The 12,900-nt window shown below is 41.8% G+C and overlaps 1 protein-coding gene across 3 annotated transcripts in view; it reads right to left on the bottom strand.

The window, feature by feature from the left end:
• Window positions 1-12,900, bottom strand: part of LOC107041973 — a 320,981-nt gene that overhangs the window by 136,715 nt on the left and 171,366 nt on the right. For all 3 annotated transcript variants that reach the window (XM_015262811.1, XM_015262812.1, XM_015262813.1), the window contains exons 2-3: window positions 6,763-7,173; window positions 2,417-2,558 (exon numbers count right to left, since the gene is read on the bottom strand). In XM_015262811.1, the coding sequence (XP_015118297.1) occupies window positions 2,417-2,558; window positions 6,763-7,051 (431 nt within the window). In that variant the 5' untranslated portion in view covers window positions 7,052-7,173. The remainder of the gene's footprint in view (window positions 1-2,416; window positions 2,559-6,762; window positions 7,174-12,900) is intronic.

The raw sequence follows: 12,900 nt of genomic DNA, 5'->3' as shown, positions 1-12,900 counted from the left end.
TTCTCGAAAAACACTATTATGCGTGTATACTTATTGGTACTTCGTGAAATTTTCAGATATTTGCTTCATTATGAAATCTTCGTTATTCGAATGCTGGATGATTTATTAACTGATTTCTATAGGGATTACAAAGTTTTTTTCATTCCACGTTTTTAAAATGAAATGAAAAATGCTTCGTGAGATTAATTTCGAAATTGTGGAAACTTCTTATATTATGTCAAGTATTCTCTGGGCAATTGAAGAAGATTCAAGTTGCGGTGTGTAGTTGCGGGGGAGGAGGAACTAGAAATTTATCCCAATCTAGAACTGGGCTAATTCATAATCAATTCGATGGAAAGGTAACTCTCAGTAAAGTTCAAAATATTAGAATATTAAGAAAATTATTTTTCCGAGCAGAGGGTTTTCAAAGGCGAGGAAAAATGATCGGTCCTTATCAAAGAATCATCCATTTTCAGAGGTAAAAATTAATGGGTAAATGTTTCTCAATAGTCAATAAATCGAAATGGGGATTTTCATTTGGTCATCCCCGTAGGTAGAGAGTTCAAATTGACCCGAGTTTAGCCCAAGAAATGCGTTTTCAACTGAGACTTTTCTAACCTGAAACATAATGGAGTGAAATAAGTGGTCTTCTTTTTTGAATTCTATTCTATTATAAATTTCTTTGTTTATTCAGTCATTGGTTACCCAATATCTGCAATTGTTTTGAACAGTTAAAAGTTGAAAGTAGAAATTTTTTTACTTATTTCAACAATATTTTTGTTACAAATGAATAAACTTATGTACTTGTTTCAAGAAAACGGATTTAATTATGTTAAACAAACAATTTATTTATTTCAACTAAAATTTTTATCGAATTCAAAAAAATAACTCACTTATTTCCAATAAATAGTTTTATTATTTTACGAAAATCACATATTCGTGCATTTTGTGAAAGAAAGTGTGTTTTAACAATATTCGTGGGCTACGTGGGAAACGGTTGTGTGAACCTCATCCAGGAGACGTGAAATCTGGACGATTTGAACTCTCCAGAATCATTCTGATCCAATTTTTTATTACACTTTTCACTCCAGCATATACGACCTCTTTCACCATCGTCTCCCTGATAGTGAAACCATGAAATAGAAATTTCTTCCCAAAAAAAATATAAAAAATAAATATCTTACGTGATGTATGTACAGTCGAGCACTAAAGTTCGTAAACACAATACACAGAATGCAAGTTCAGGCTGTTCACGAACTTTAGTGCTCAACACAATATACAAAATGTAAGTTCAGGCTGTTCACGAACTTTAGTGCTCGACTGTACAGCCCCTAATAATTATTGTATGTTTTTCACTCAATCCTTTTCGAGTTTATTACCCTCTCAAAGCGATAATAAATTATTAGTATCAAATAAACATTTATTTAGATCAACGAACAATTTTATTCGATTCAAACAAAGATTTATTAATAGTAAAAAAATATTTATTTAGTATAAACAAAACTTGGAATAAAATTTTTTATTTAATTTGAAAAAAGATTTTATTGGTACTATTTTAAAAAACTTATTTATTTAATTCAAATAAATCTTTTTTCTGGGTGTACTCTTTCCCAATAATTTTGATGAGGTTTATCGCTGAAAAGTCCTTGAATCTCCTTGGATTTGCTCTTTGTTCACTTGCCTGAGAATCCCCGACTATTTTTTACTGACAACTGACAACTAGACAAGAACACAGTTTCGTTGACGAGTGTCATCTACTTCTATTTTTCTACCATCCATCCATCAGTGCCCCCTCTTCTTCAAAATTCGGCCAACAATCTTATTTCTTATATTTTTCATTTTCTCATAATTCCAGTAACTGGTGCAGCACACCTAGACTATTCTAATATCTAGATCATCAACAGAGATTTCTCGAACATGTAGGTTGATTTAAAAATACCTGTCACTGAAATCTTCCCTGTGTCGCACGATAAAAATAGGCCATTAAGATCATTTAGGCATGTTGCTCAACCCTAACTATTGAAATTTGCTATTTTTGTCAGCCTAAATCAACTATTCTAACTTGCATTTCAATTGGTAAATCTAAAAATATTCACACTTTTATAAAAAGCGCATTTAATGTACCTGTCAATAGTAAAATTCCTTCGCCGCCAGAATAACCGAAATTCATCATTACATAAAATATAACTCAAACTGAATTATTTCTAAAATGCGCTACTCAAAGTAATAGATTAGTGTTCATTAATAATTATTTTCAATTTTTGATTATTTAAATTCATTATGTGGATGGTATTATTCATTTTACTATTATCAATTAAGCTATTAATTAGGTGTTACTGTGATTAGAGGGGAAGTGAGGTTTGGAAAAAGTAAATATCAAGGGAGATAGATAAAGAGTGTATCTTTAATCAGACTCACTATAATTATATGAACGCACCTTGCATCGGTTGGTTTGTACGTGACATCGTACTTTTCCACTTGGTCGACCTGACTGGTGCTCCAGGATACTCTTACAGATGTCGGATTCAGAAACATCACGGTTATGTTCTCCGGTACGCCAGGAATACCTGTCATCGATCCTGCAAGACCAATATACATTTTTTTATAACCGACTTGACATGTTCAAAATAGTGGATAAATTTCTGTAGTCAGCAAGAAAAGTTTCTAGTTTTCCGTAAAAATCAAATTTAATTTCCGAACTCTGTACTATAGACTTCCGTTATAGTCGCACTCGTTACAGTCGCATTTCCCCTCATAATTACTTTTCGTCACTCGGCCGCTTCCCTCACTCTACTAGCCAAAGGCTTCAAGGCCTTCGAGGAGACAATGTCTCGCAATTGCAGGAAAGCCGAAAATAGAATACAGTCGAGACTTTATATAAGATACCTCGAGCTCCAAGCGCTCGAAACCTACCGCCACTCTCGGCACTTTTATCGCCTCTCGAATGTTTAGTTCCGTGGGCCTCGATCATTTGTCAACGGGAAAAAAGTGATTATAAGGATCAAACGGAGTTAAAGGTCAAACGAGAGGGACGAACGAAGCGATCATAAGAGTTAAATGACCTTAAGGGTCAAGAGTTGAAACTTGAGAGTCAAGGGCAGTTATCAGAAGGGTTAAACGATCCCAAGGGTCACCTCTTTTTTTCGACGCTATAATTACTAAAATGATGACGCAGAATGATCTCAATAGAATAAAACATAATTAAAATTCAATTAATTTACGGACTTTCAATCATTTATGTCGCGCCGTGCAATAAGTCGAGTTCATCGCACGCTGCGCTTCGCGCTGCCTGCTAAAAGCTCGACTTCGGCACGACTTGACATAAAATATTATAGAGCACTCGGTAATAAATTTCGTTTTCAACAAATGTGTGTACAGACCTCGCCTTCGGCTCGGCCTGTAAACTACACATTCGTTGAAAACGAAATTTGTGCCCTTGTACTCTAATGTACTATTGTACGTCAGTTGTTCAGAAGTGATTATTTCCAAGTCCCCAAACAATCCAATCCAACATCAGCTGCCAGTCTATCACGCAGGGTTATGTTTAGAGAGAAAAGGGAACGCAGGATAAACGAATTCAAAATATTGAACTCGTATAAATTGATTAGTTATCAATATCCATTCAATAAAAATGAAAATTCCATAGAATTTGGGTACAACGAATTAGGTATCTTATTTCAAACCGCTGATCCCTATTTTCCTCCTCTCTATAAGCGCGCGTAGTGGGAGTATACGGATTCCTGAAATTCCACTCTCCTACTATCGCTAAGGCATCTTATATAAAGCCTTAACTGTACTCTAAATATACATTTTTGTGATCACGAAATTCAGTTCCCTATAGACGGTTATGCAGAGAGATTCTGGTTTTGTTAGGATAAGATGAATTAGATAATCAACATTGCCGATAAAAAAGTTGAAAAAAAAGAGAATTATTGAGGTGAATCTTACAACTGAAACTAGAAAATCAAAACCCCTTTCATTAGAAGAAAAGTTTCTTGATAAAAACAATCGGATGATTGTAAAAAAAAAATTAATTTGTGACGACAGTCACAACAAACAAATTTATTTTAATTTATAAAACGGGACAATATGTTTTATGGAAAAATAAATTTACAGTAGAATATTTTAAGAAGAAACAAACGTAAGAAATTTTTCAATAAAAAGGAGAAATTTAAGTGAAAAAAAAATGATAAGAAGCAAGTTGAATTTGAACAGGCGCCCGCCTAAACTAAATGGCGCCAAGCATGCGCGGGAAACGCGGATCACTTCGTGCGCAAAAAGTCGGAGAGGGAGAGTGAGATGTAGAGTGGGGGAAGGCCAGTTGGCGGGGCCAAGTGCCTATGAAAAGAGCCACATCGTGAAGAGAAGTCAGTCATGCTTCGGACTCGTCCTCTACGGATGGTCTCTACCGCAGTAGTTCCTGAAACTATAGCCACAGTGGTTTCTACCTGTGGTATCTTTTCCTACTCCTGAAGATTCCTACCGCAGTGGTGTCCAACACCTTATCCACAGTGGTTTCTACCCGTAGATTCCGCCCTAAGGGGCCTATTCTCGAAATATTTCCGTGCGCGGAATCGACTCCGTTGACGGAACGCCTATATGATTCCTATACGCAATTCGTCTACGAAGCCACTTCCGTGCACGGAAATATTTCGAGAATAGGCCCCCAGTACCGAAGGTTTCTATCGCGGTAATATCCGAATCCTTGTCCACAGTGGTTTCTACCCGTGGATTCCTTCCTCAGTCCATAAGAAATCCCTGATCCGGTGATTACTACCCCGGAGAAAGGGTAGGATATCTATTCCAGTGGGGCATTACCTTGGAGCAGTGTTAGGGCGACTAAAACCAGTGGTTTCTACCCGGTGGCAGTCTCATAGGACACCTGTTACAGTGGGGCATTACCTCGGAGCAGTGTTAGGGCGACTAAAACCAGTGATTTCTACCCGATAACAGTCACATAGGATACCCTGTTCCGGTGGGGACTTACCTCGGAGCAGCATTAGGGAAACTAAAACCAGTGGTTCAAAAGGGTACCAGAAGACAGCGGATACAAGCAGAGGAAAAGTTAGGAAGATTTTCACAGAAAAGAATGGAGCTATTCTTGAGTAAAACCCAAAGGCTTTGATGTTTCAGTATAAAAACTGGATGTCTTAGATGAGAATAGGAGAGAGCTATTCTTGAGTATAACCCACAGGCTATGATATTTCAGTGTAAATTGGATTTCATAGATTTATTTAATAAAATAATTAAAGCAATAATTCTTTGACTCGTGTAGGCTCCCAATATTCATTAATATTCTGGAAGAGAAGAATTTAAAAAGAATACCGAAATTTTGCAGAAAAAACCCGCCGAAAATTTACTTTCACTTTGAAAACAGTAGCTCTTAAAAAACGCTCGAAGAAAATAAATTAGAAACTTGCGTAAAAGGAGCAGAGCGATAGAAAGGATTATTGAACATAAAGAAAAGTCGATGAACCTTTTTAAAAAGGGGAATTATTTTAAAAGAATTAGTCAGTATCCAATGATGACGAGTGTCATTCGAGTGAGAATGCAATTCTGAGGATACATAGATAAATAAGACCTCATATACGTTCATTTAAGCTATTATCTTCGACTCGTTCATAAGTATTATAAGTTGATTATGACAATCACACTCATTGCGCGAATTGTACCTATTATGGAATTGATTATCAATGCAATGGATAGTAATTATCGAATCAACACCAATAAGAATCTGGTAGAAGGCAGGAACGTTAAATCCAACTGGAGAAAGGATATATCGGAAGGATAAAGCCTGAACGGATGCAATGGATTTGAATATGTCGAGAATTCACATGAGCGGCGGCTTAAATAAAGTCTCACTGGCTTGATTCAGGTGGGGTCCGACTTGATTCTAGTATATTTTGTGACGTGATTCAGGTCGGGTTAGTCTTAAGGATATCCAAGTAGTTCAGGCAATTATTTCTGGAGGAAATCCCCTTCAGTGTTTATAGACTAGACCAAGAGTATTTTTTAGGCGCAGAATAAACTTTACTTTCCGAACATATTTTCGTGAAAACGATTTTTGAAAGAATGAAATTTAACACATTGCGTCCATAAGAGCTGTATACTCCCACCTGCAATCCAATAGATCAGTCTTAAAGCGTTTTCTCGTAAACATAACCGTATATGACTTTGTTCGTTATACTCTCTAGTTTTTTTTGCGACATTAAAAAAACATAAGTTTCCGGACAGATAATTGCAAACAATCAAATGAAAAGCTTCATGATTGGTACGATGGCCATATTGGGTGGTTTGAATCCACGCGTTCCTGACGTCTGGCAACGGTCCGCTCAAGTGACTGCTCGGACCGAATTTACGAGGTTATATGGAACACATGTGCAGTGTTGCCGTATGATCATTAGAGGTTAGACCAACGAGAGTCAAGTGTGAAATTGAATAAAATATTGTTCACAATATTCATTAAAGAGATTCCCGAAAAAATGTATTCAACAATAAAAAATCCGAAAAAGTATGGGGACGGCAAGATTTTCGACAAAACTGAAATCTTGCTTGAAAAAAATTTCCTAACTTGAACGAAGTACTTGGATATTCTTAATTCAAGGAAATTCTATAATAAGATTCTGGACGGGCCCTACTTCATTCGAGTATATTTGGTGACGTACTTTTTTCTGGCTTGTCAATGATATTATTAACTGATTCACTTTCGTGAATCTGGAGTTTCAATTAACTGGAAAAGTGGGAATTGAAAGATAAAATCGAAAGTAATAAAACGATTCTTACCAACGAACCCAGCTCCATGAAGGAATAGTATAGCGGCCCAAAGGACCATACCGCCAGGGTGGCGGACCAGATGTGGACCGCTCGTGTTCTCGCACAATTTTCCACCACCTCGTTCTCCTAAATATGACGATGATAATAACTGCACAGACAGCACTCTTCCAGAGCTCTTCTTCCCACATTCACGATAACCGACATTAGTACATCCAACTTTTAATGAATTATTTATGAGATATTTCTTCCCACCACCGCTTAAACTCGCGATATGTGAACAAACACTATCACGACACATTCCGTGATTTTTTTTAGCATAAAATCGCGCATCATTGGACCCATATGATGTTCTAATCGTTATTTGATATTTTGGTCATTTTCAACCAAATCTCTTCCTTGGTAATCCGTCCATATATTGATCTGCAACAGAAAAGGGAGGAAGCACATGATAAAAGTGAGAATGAATATTTTAGACACGTAAAAAGTAACATTGTAGCGACATGAAGGTCAAGTGTTGTGTACACATGACACCTTTGGTATCGGAAATGATGCCATCAAATAGATTGTATACAGATTGTATACAAAATTCCATAAAATGGAACGAAAGCGATTTTGTGAAAGAGGTAGGGTACACGGAGAGAAAAGTCATTTCAAAATTACCCATAAAATCGCGCAAATTTTATTATACGAAAGAATAATTGTATGGCGAAATTCCAATTAAATAAAAAATACTGTTTATAAACATTTTGGAAGATATTGTACGATTCGTTCAGTAGAAAAAAAAAAACACATTTTATACAGTCAACTCTCCGTAATTCACCAAGTCTCTAGTTCTCCAGGCGGCACCGAGCGAGGGGAATATCGCCACGAACCTCGTGTCTAACGCCTCGCACAGGAGACAGCCCCAGATGAGAGGTGCGTTTTGGGATTTGGAAATAACTATAGCATTGTGGCTCAAATAGTCGTGGTGTCTCTGTCGTAAGACACGCGTAGAGGAATGACAAACTCTAGCTTTCCGTTCTTGGAATCTATAGCCCCAAAAGTGGACAGCTACGGAGAGTCAACCTTATGTGAATGATTTCGCAATATTAAGCAACTATTAACGTTCACTGCAAATTTTTTTACTGGGATGTAGGGACAATTTTAGAGTTTTGCCACAAATTACTCTCGCGTTTAGTAAATTTTTCCGAACTACCCAGGCAGGACTCGTCGAGCTTCAACAACCGTCCCAAGCTTGGCTCAACCTCGACTTGCCAAGTGTTATGTCGAGTGTATGTTGGTTGACAAGCGTGGGCCATAATTTAGCCAATGGTTAAGCCAGTGTTCAGCCAATGGCGCATCTTGAGTCTTGGTTACCAGGGTCGGACCAAGCATGGACGAAGACTATCCGCCGACGCTCGGTCAACGAGGGGCTACCAACCTTAGCTCAAGCTTGGTGGCCAATGAATAGCCAGAATTGACAGACGTTCATTGGCGGCCATTCCTGGTCCAAGCTCGATTAGCCCGTCTTCGGCCAAGCATCGGGTAGCACAGCCTTCATCCAACATTGGTCCGACTGTGGTAGCCAAGGTTCAAGCTCTACCACTGGCTGACGACTGGCTCAGCCACTGGCTGAATTATGGTCCACGCTTGTCCACCAATGCCCGATGAGTCAGGGTTGAGCCAAGCTTGAACCAGCTGTTGAGAAGAGGGGGAGGGAGGCGTGTTTGTAAAAACTCTCAGGGTTAAAGGAAGGGGGGAAGGACAGAATAATAATAATAATAATAATCAGCTAGCTTGATGTCCGAAAATGAGGTTTTCATTTGCACCTGCTNAAGATATCGATATGACTCTTCGGCGCCAAGATGATGTATGACGCCCTAGTCCATCGAAGTCGTGTTATGGGGTTGCAAATTCCAGACATTCGATGTCGAGCTTGCAAGCGGTTCCCGAAAACTCTGATCCATCTTTTATCGGTTTGCCCGACATATGCCATCACGAGTTATATCCATCGACATAATGCGGCTTTGAGAGTGCTGTATTTCCATCTGCGGCACTCTTATGGGATAGACAGAACACCACTGCTGCCGTATGCTCCAGGAGATATTAAGTTCGTTGTCGTGAACAAGAGGTGTAAGATTTACTGGAACTTTTCGTTCGCGACTGTCAGGCCAATCGTTTCGACGAAACCTGATATCGTCCTCTTCGATTTTGATGACAAAATCATCTATGTCATTGAGTTCTCAGCTCCGGCTGAGAGCAACATCACAGTTAAAGAAGAGGAGACCCGGCTCAAATACCAATCATTCCTGTTTGAGCTACGTCAAATAAACAGAGGGTTTAAAGTAAAGTTGGTTGTCCTTATCATTGGCTCTCTTGAAGGAATGAAGGAGTCATTCATATCTGCGCTCAAAACTATCCCGGCCTGTAGGCGTCAAGCCTTCAATTTGGCTGGCCAGATGTAGACGGCAGTCATCCTCGGGTCCCTTCGTCTACTTAGGCAGCATGATTTTGGATTGCAATAGAGCTCACCCTCTGCTTAGAGGGAGCACTATTGCAGAGCGATAAGAAAGTGTTTGCATCGCTTAGCTTGCTGGACGATCTTCGAGATGAAGTCGAATCCCTCGAGGATCGTTCAGCGATCTCATTTACGAGTAAAAAAAAAATAATAATAATAATAATAATAAATAGGCGTAGGGAGTGTGGCGAACCCATCGCCCGGCATGTCCGCAATAGCCATGGTGGTGTCGGGCTAACCACCCGGCGGCACCTACACCCGGTTCCATCATCTAGCCGCGGCAGAGCCCCCCACAATCGGTCCCTCTCGGATGGGGACCGCGGATCAGTTGGGAGGGGTGAACGATCTGGATCCAATGGTAACAACCCGGCTATACAAAGGATTAGGTGGACGGAGGAACTCAAGGAGGACCTCACGCAATGATGGCAGGATAGCGAGCCGGCGCAAGTAGGCTACATGGCGACAATGCGGGACTTGTGGTGCCGTATGCACCCTGAGTTCTCGCATTTCTCAAGTCAACATCTGAGAGATCAAGTCAGCCGCTTGCGTCAGCAAGGATATGAGTTACTGCTCGTCCCGCGGGGGTTGATGGACCTTTCTCCTCTTCAGGAAGAAGATGGTACACAGCCGGAGCAGCCGACTCAACAGAGAGATGAGGAGCCTGAGAGGGCTCCGAGAGGGATAGGGACAAGGCGGGAAAGATTCACGGGGAAGTTTCGTCTCCAGCCACAATAGCTGGTTGTGGAGAATGAGGCTCTGACAGTGGGGCTCTCATCGGACATCAATTTGCTCGACCTGAACTGGGCTGTGTATGATGCGGCTCTCCGTCTGAAGCCTCGAACCCCAAGAGTGGGGGCATTTGAGGAGAAAATGAGGAGAAGCATCGTACAGATCCAGGGTAAGATCGAAGAGGCAAGGAAGCAAGTGTCGCGCATTCAGTATGTGATGGACTTTGTCAACAGTGATAGGGCTTTCACGGCCCGCATTCGCAGAATATCTGCGAATTTGCGATACCACCATCACACACTGAATAAACAAGTCCTCCTCATGATTAAGGAGAGATTTGTTGAGAAGGTGCGCGTTCTGAGGACTACGAAACGGTCTCTAGAGAAGCGGTTGCGACGAGTGGTCGACAATTCTGTCTTCCACTCCGATCCCAATCGCCGGTTCGATCCACCCGCGCCTGCACCGGATAAGATGCCTTCAGTCGAGCGGGTTGAAGAGTTCTGCGGGGGTCTCTACGGTCAGGCCCCCAATCTCAGGGTGGAGACTCTAGCCCTAAAGGAATTTCGCGCGTTTTGTCGCATACATCGTCGGCCAGGTTAGCCATGTATTTCACATGGATGATCTGAAGTTATTTGCCTCAGGAGAGCGGCAACTCAAGCTTCAGCTTGATACTGTCGCAATGTATTCAAGTGCGGTCGGCACGAGTTTCGGATTGGACAAGTGCGCCGTCTTCCATATGAAGAGGGGCAAGGTTGGTGGCGAGGTGGATGATCTTCAGCTTGTGGATGGAAGCGTCATACATCATCTTGGCGCCGAAGAGTCATATCGATATCTTGGCTTCAATCAGTGTTCCGTAGTGGAAACTGTGGAAGTCAAAGAGACTCTTCGCGAGGAATATCGGCGGCGGCTCAGGAAAGTTTGGAAGTCCGAACTTTCCGGCAAGAATAAAGTCACAGCAACGAACATGTTCACTGTCACGGTGCTTCTTTACTCCTTTGGTGTTCTCAAATGGGGTAGATTTGAGCTGGAGCAGCTGGACAGAGATACCCGCAAGCTGATGAACATTCATAGGAGTCTCCATCCACGTTCTTCGACTCTGTGGTTGTATTTTCCGCGAGACTGTGGAGGACGAGGGCTTCTCAGTTTGGAGGCTCTTCATGATCGTCTAGTCCTCGGTTTAGCTTGTGACGTCATGAATGGCTTGGATCCACACTTGGGGTTCGTGCATGATCATGAGCTCCATGGGGTTCAAGCCTTTCTATACAAGGCAGCGGATACGGCAGCGGCTTCCCTTGGTTTGAAATTTCGTCGCGGCCGGGATGGCCAGTTAGCTAGTGATTTATTAGCCATTATGGCCAAACCTCGGCGTAGAGCGACCATCAAGGCGACGGAGCAGTCCACCTTGCTCCGCCAGCACGTTGATAGGCCCGTGCATGGTATATTCTTCCCCCATGTGGAAGAGCAGGGTCTTTCCGTCCAGCTGACATTCGCCTTCTTGAAGTCAGCTGGCTTGATCTCCGAAACTGAGGGTTTCATCTGCGCATGTCAGGATGGCGTGATAAACACTTTTGTCTATCGAAGTCGTGTTATGGGGGTGTACGTTCCGGATACTCGATGTCGGATTTGCAAGCAATCCCCGGAAACTCTGATGCATCTTTTGTCGGCTTGTCCGACTTATGCAATCACGAGTTATATCCACCGTCATAATGCGGCTTTGAGAGTGCTGTATTATCATTTGCGGCACTCTTATGGGATAGACAGAACGCTGGGGCTGCCTTACGCTCCAGGAGATATTGAGTCCGTTGTCGTGAACGAGAAGTGTAAGATTTACTGGAACTTTTCGTTCGCAACTGTCAGGCCAATCGTTGCAACGAAACCTGACATCGTCCTCTTCGATTTTGATGACAAAATCATCTATATCATTGAGTTCTCAGCTCCGGCTGAGAGCAACATCACAGTGAAAGAAGAGGAGAAGCGGCTCAAATACCAGCCACTCCTGTTTGAGCTACGTCAAATAAATCGGAATTTAAAGGAAAGTCTGGTTGTCCTGATAATTGGCTCTCTTGGGGGAATGAAAGATCATTCATATTTGCGCTGAACACCATCCTCTGCATGTAGGCGTCAAGCCTTCCATTTTGGCTGGCCAAATGCAGAAGGCGGTCATTCTTGGATCCCTCCGTCTACTTAGACAGCACGATTCTGGACTGCAGTAGAGCTCACCCTCTGGTTGGAGGGAGCACTACTGTAGAGCGATTAGGAAAAGTTTGTATCGTTTAGCTTGCTGGGCGGTCTTCGAAGTGAAGTCGGAACCCTCGAGGATCGTTCAGGGATCTCATTTACGAGTGTAAACCTCTATTATTTTGCATCTCACTAATGCCGCTATCTGTTGCGCTGCGTTGTGTTGGAGGGTATCAAGCCGGAAAACCCGGTGATAGGAGGCATCAGGTCAGTCATGTGTTTTACATGGATGATCTGAAGTTATTTGCCTCAGGAGAGCGGCAACTCAAGCTTCAGCTTGATACTGTCGCAATGTATTCAAGTGCGGTCGGCACGAGTTTCGGATTGGACAAGTGCGCCGTCTTCCATATGAAGAGGGGCAAGGTTGGTGGCGAGGTGGATGATCTTCAGCTTGTGGATGGAAGCGTCATACATCATCTTGGCGCCGAAGAGTCGTATCGATATCTTGGCTTCAATCAGCGTTCCGTAGTGGAAACTGTGGAAGTCAAAGAGACTCTTCGCGAGGAATATCGGCGGCGGCTCAGGAAAGTTTGGAAGTCCGAACTTTCCGGCAAGAATAAAGTCACAGCAACGAACATGTTCACTGTCACGGTGCTTCTTTACTCCTTTGGTGTTCTCAAATGGGGTAGATTTGAGCTGGAGCAGCTGGACAGAGATACCCGCAAGCTGATGAACATTCATAGGAG

The sequence above is a fragment of the Diachasma alloeum genome, unplaced genomic scaffold (assembly GCF_001412515.2).
Source record: "Diachasma alloeum isolate Michigan unplaced genomic scaffold, Dall2.0 Dall_scaffold_00396, whole genome shotgun sequence".
Lineage (NCBI taxonomy): Eukaryota > Metazoa > Arthropoda > Insecta > Hymenoptera > Braconidae > Diachasma > Diachasma alloeum.
This window is presented reverse-complemented; position numbering and strand designations above follow the sequence as displayed.